Source organism: Carassius gibelio, chromosome B25 (genome assembly GCF_023724105.1).
Source record: "Carassius gibelio isolate Cgi1373 ecotype wild population from Czech Republic chromosome B25, carGib1.2-hapl.c, whole genome shotgun sequence".
NCBI lineage: Eukaryota > Metazoa > Chordata > Actinopteri > Cypriniformes > Cyprinidae > Carassius > Carassius gibelio.
The window spans coordinates 1629915-1635914 of NC_068420.1; the positions used below are offsets into that span (position 1 = coordinate 1629915).

The 6000-nt window shown below is 39.3% G+C and overlaps 1 protein-coding gene across 20 annotated transcripts in view; it reads left to right on the forward strand.

The window, feature by feature from the left end:
* Positions 1-5215, forward strand: part of LOC128014648 (neuronal cell adhesion molecule) — a 67810-nt gene extending 62595 nt beyond the window's left edge. For all 20 annotated transcript variants that reach the window (XM_052598350.1, XM_052598351.1, XM_052598332.1 and 17 more), the window contains 2 exons: positions 25-103; positions 3016-5215. In XM_052598350.1, the coding sequence (XP_052454310.1) occupies positions 25-103; positions 3016-3232 (296 nt within the window). In that variant the 3' untranslated portion in view covers positions 3233-5215. The remainder of the gene's footprint in view (positions 1-24; positions 104-3015) is intronic.
* Positions 5216-6000: the final 785 nt, after the last annotated feature.

Consider the following 6000-nt stretch of genomic DNA (forward strand, 5'->3'; position numbering starts at 1 on the left):
GTGTGACTCTGATGTCTGTCTCAGTTAAAGAGAAGGAAGATGCTCACGGAGACCCAGAGATCCAGCCCATGAAGGAGGATGACCTCACGTTTGGAGAGTACAGGTGAGAGCGCTCTGACCTGACCCTTGACCTCTGACCCCTCAGGAGACGGAGAGCAGATGAGCAGTTCTCCACGGCGTCTCCTTCATCTTCTCCTCCTGTGGGACTCAATCAGGTTCTTGATGATCCAGTAGTGTATTTACTGTGTCAGAGTATAGTCCTGCATCCTTCTCTTCCTGATCCAGAATATTCCTGCAGATGTTCCTTTCATATAATGACGCTGATCTGAACTGAACTGAAGCTGCTGGTTTGCCATTTAACGTCTCTTCCTGCGTTATTCTGCACGTGTGCGGGACAGGGATGAATCTACGCACTTTGATCCTGTATAGCAATATTCTTTTATATTCCCTGCTTTATTAAATGATTTTCTTTTTATCCGCTGATTTGGGAGATTATTGCAGATGTTCTTCATAACGAAGGAAAATTATGTGAACCTGACAGCTGCTCTTCACTTGACACAAACCGGCATTTTAGACAAAAACATTTACATGAAATATTAAGAATTTACAATAGAAATAAATGAAGTTGTTGCATTTATGTCCCCTGAGATTTTAAATTAATATTTCAACAATTCTCCAAGTGAGAATATTTTCAGATTGTCTTGTAAATTTAAAATGTAATGCGTTACTTTACTAGTTACTTGAAAAAAAGTAATCTGATGACGTAACTCATGTTACGTGTGATAGATTACACCCAACAGTAGGTGTGTTTACATGGACTCTTTTTACTTCCATCGGATTGAGTGAAAGAGGAGATTTATAATGACAGGACACTTATTCATGGCACTTTATTCACCAAGAACAACAGCTCGTTCTGCGCGTTATACATCATTACGCTGTTTCTACGTCACTGTGCATGCGCAGTACTTTCCCGTTTCGGTTTTCAATCCGATCAAGTGTTTACATGTCCTCCCTCTCGGATTACAAAAGGAATTATCCACCTCTTAAGATCCGATCTAAATTTTAGTAAGATCGAGCCAATTCAATCCGACTGAAGTGTTTACATGTGACTTTTTTATTCTGATTGTGCTTCTAGTCTATTACGATCGGATTAGAAGGGTCCATGTAAACGCAGCTAGTGATCATATATTTACCTTGAATGCTATGTAAGTCAACGTTTGCCAAATGTAAAATATGAGTGTATAACAGCGCTATCTGAAACAAGTAATTCAGAAGTAAGATAAGCGTTGATGAATCAGAGTGGACTCAGATCTGCTCTGAATGAACACAGATCATCAGATCCTCATCACTGATGTGTAGTAGCTCTGAATCACATCTGCTGTGACGCTCGTTTAGACTGAGTCCAGATCAGAGCGCTCCGGAGTCACTGGAGTCGTTCCTCTCGTTTCGTTAGGAGCGCTCGAACACGGGAAGGTAAGCAGGAATCTGCATGTGAGAGGAGAAAAACACAACCATTCCAGGATCACACTTCACGTGAACCGCTAACACATGTCATCAACAGACTGAGAACATCAGAGAGAAGGAATCACAGACAGAACGGGCCCTTCACACAGAATGTGTCAATTTGTCATTCCAATGCATTGCTTTTCCATTTAAAGTTAAAAAGAATTTCAACTTTAACATGCAGTGCCACTCATTAATGCCAATTCCACAACAGTGGACCAATCAGGAGACCCCGGAGGCGGGGCAAGCATCATCAGCTTCTTTGGCATGGCAACTACCGTATTTTTCGCACTATAAGTCACACCTGAGTATAAGTCGCATCAGTCCAAAAATACGTCATGATGAGGAAAAAAACATAAATAAGTCGCACTGGACTATAAGTCACATTTATTTAGAACCAAGAACCAAGAGTTCACATGACCGTCTCCAGCCGCGAGAGGGTGCTCTATGTGTTCAGTGTAGACTACAGGAGAACTGAGCAGCACAGAGCGCCCTCTAGCGGCTGCAGACGGTAATGTTTTCTGTTGGTTCATTTCTCTTAGTTCATGTCAAATTAATTTTGATAAATAAGTCACACCTGACTATAAGTCGCAGGACCAGCCAAACTATGAAAAAAATTGTGACTTATAGTCCGGAAAATACGGTATATTTATTTCCATCACTGTGTCTCATCTCAAGGCCAAGACGTGTTCTGAGTGAACGGCCCCTAACAGATCTGTACGCTCGAAGACTGTAGAACTACTGCGGTTACAGGCTTTTAGAATTGATTTTATTTTACTGGGGTTATACAGTATTTTTGGGACTTTATAAAAATATTTTTATTATTATTATTACTTTAAAATTATATAAAAGTGCATATATATATATATATATATATATATATATATATATATATATATATATATATATATAATAAAATTATTTTTGCCTTTATTCATGTCCAATGACTTCTGAAATTGTATCAACAAATTCAGAACAACAACAAAAATCCATAATAATAATCCTAATTATAATAAAACCCAAGAAAAGGAGGAGTAAGAGGCGGTCTGTAATCTCTCGTGACACAGCAGGAGCTTCATGGGAAGTGTGGCTACATCCACTCATGATTCATGTATGATTTGAAGTTTTCCCAATCTGTTTGAGTTTTAATCGTTCATGAATCACCAGCAGAAGGAGTGTCTTCAGGTGTTTGAGGAATGAATCTGTAATGATTGAGTCAGCTGGTGCTTCAGGAATCAGGCTTCATGGCATGATGTTTAATCACGGCTTGATGAATCTGTTTTTCATCTTCACGCTTCAGATGCTGAGATATTGACTGCACTTCATCCATCTTTATTCCTCTGATAGTTTCCCATGATGCTTTAACACTTGTTTTGAAGTTCACGCAGGTTTAGTCTCTCATCCTGTCACATGTCTGTGATTGCACATGTGACACTGATCCTGCATGTGTGTGCCGTCCATCTTTTGAGTTTGATTTGCGTCATGATTCACCTGCATGTGGTTTTCTCCTAGTGACGAGGACCATAAACCGCTCAAAGGGAGCCGAACTCCGTCCAGTGGCACGGTAAAGCGTGACGGCAGCGATGACAGTTTAGTGGACTCTGGAGACACACAGTTCAACGAGGACGGCTCGTTTATCGGACAGTATAGCGGGAGGTCGGATAGAGACGCCACACACGACAGCTCCGAGCCGCCGTCTCCGGTGAACGCCATGAACTCAATCGTGTGAGATCCGCTGATTCATGAAGCACGCTTCGTTCACTGGAGACCGGCTGTGTTCACTATAGCACACTATCATACTACTGCAGTGTGTAACCTTATGCAATCATCTAGATATCAGGCACAAATATAAGCATTTTCATTCATGATTTGATCACTCAGATGGAATTTATTCCTTAAGGAATAGTTCCTCCAAACTGTAAATGTGTTCACCCTCAGTTTATCCGAGATCAGGATGAGTGTGTGTCTTCATCAGGTTTGTAGAAATGTAGCACTGCATCAGTGTCTCATCAATGGATGCTCTGCAGTGAATGGGTGCCGTCAGAATGAGAGTCTGATAAAAACATCACAATAATCCACAGCACTCCAGTCCATCAGTGAACATCTGGAGAAGACAAAACCTGAAACACATCCAGCATTAAGATGATTTTAACTCAAACACATAGAGTCTATAATCCAGAATAACACTTCCTCCAGTGAAACAGTGTTCTGGTCTGAATCAGGAGAGAAATCTGCACAGATCAAGCAGCGTTTAAACAGATCTAAACTAATCTGTGAGAGACAACAGCAGATGCACTTTTCACTGGAGGAAGTGTTATTATAGATTATAGACTTAATGGACTTATTGTTAAAAATGTCTCGATGGATTGTTTCTGACGGCACCCATTCACTCCAGTGGATCCATTGTTGATCAAGCAATGCAATGCTACATTTCTCACACCTGATGAAGAAAGAAACACATTGAGTTTGGAGGACCTGTTCGTGAGGTGACTGCAGAAGCACAGCACATTCAGTGTTCAGTGTTGATCATGTGATGATGCAGTATGCTAGTATTATATTACGAACGCATGCATGATGACAATATTCTGCTCTTCCACTCCGAGGATCTGATTCTGAGAGAAGGAGACGCTCTCTGTATTCCAGAGCACTGCTGCGGTGTTTAATGACAGTCACACACTCCTATAAAGATAAAGTCAGACGCTTCCAGAGCATCATCTTGACCTGCAGGTGAACCTGTGCAGTTCCCATAGCAACACACACCTGGGATGCTGCTGCTGCTGATGCTGATGATGATGATGCTGATGATGCTTCATCTGCGTGACTGTATATGAGTTCATATGGAGGAGCGTCATCAGGCCAAGCCAAGCGCTTTGAAATATTCACATGTAGAATTAGACTAGAATTCATCAGAGGACATTTATATTGAGTGAATACAACACTGGCTCATATATCATCCCAAAATCAAAAGAAAAATGTTTGAAATTATATTTTACATCAAATATAATGTTTATTGGTTATTTTTTTTTTATTTTTAGAATCGTACATTCTTTTTTGAGTCATGACTTTAGCTTGAAATTCACATAAATTGAATTTATACCCATTATTTGATTCAAAAATCCCCATTGTTTAAAAATATGATTGGTTTTCTTGATGTGTAAAATATAATTTCAATTTTTTTCAGGGGGGATATTCATGTAATTCACTCTCTTTACACTTTGCCTCATTCAGTTTTTGTAGATCTTCCTGTCAAAATGAACTGTGTGTGTGTGTGTGTGTGTGTGTGTTTGTGTGCGCGCGTGTGCGTGGGTGTGTGTGTGAGAGAGAGAGAGAGATTTTATGCTTTTTTTGTAACTTGCATCAAGTTTGAATTTGAAATGTTAAATGTTGTTTTGTAAAGATATTTTGTTACTGTAAATAAAGTGAGAGTTTGTGTGGATTGTGAACTGAAGTGCAGGACAGGAGTGTGTGTGTGTGTGTGTGTGTGTGTGTGTCAGCAGCAGTATTGATCTCTTCTTTCATTGATTATATATCCTCTTGTACCGCAGCTCTTCCTTCTCTCAGTCTTTGTAAAGGGATTTTGTACTTTAATCTCAGAAGTGTTAGAGTTTTATTAACCTCATGTCTCATTTTATTCAAGTTTGACTGGATGATATTTCAGCCTCTATATATAATATTCATAATACTATTGAATGAATAAATGTATTGCATTATAGATCTCTCTTGTGTTTGTGTTGTTTCTGAAGCGCTGATCAGCATCTGACTCTATGAGATGCTGTATCCCACAATGCACTGCACCTTGTGTTTCCAGTGTGACGAATGAGCCACAGTTTTGATCAGACTGACATTTTTACACAAATTTTACTTAGAAATGAATAATAACTTTATTTAATGATGAACTGGATGCTACTCAATCATTTCAACATCAAACTGTTGCCATGATTATTATTATTATTATTATTATTATTCATATTATTATTCATATTATTATTATGACACACGTTCTCAGAACATTCACGCAAGTTTAAAGTTATGAACAAGCACAGTAACATAATGTTTGTTCAACGATCTTTAGTCTTTAATAAAGTTCTCAAAAAGTTAGCACACGAAATGTATTGTTGTTCAGTCATGGAACGTCTTTTACATTTTAAATGGTTTCAGAGAACATTTCAAAAGTAACATTCCCATAATGTCTGCTAAAGATGAAGCTGGCATTAATGTCTGCAGTACCAGGAACGTTGAGATTCCGGGAGAAACACCGAGGATTCCAGAGAAGAGTGAAGCTGAAAGAGAGAAACAGTGAGTAACAGTGTGTACAGAAGCTCAAAGCCTGTTTATTTTAGTCATTGTCATGTTTCCAGTGTGGAGAGAGAGCCATCTGTCCTGTGTGTGTGTGTGTGTGTGTGTGTCCTCACAGCGCTGGCACACACTCTGCCGTCTGTTATCTGTACACAGGTCATTTTATCTTGTTTTAGATCATTTTCTGCAGGATTCTCACAG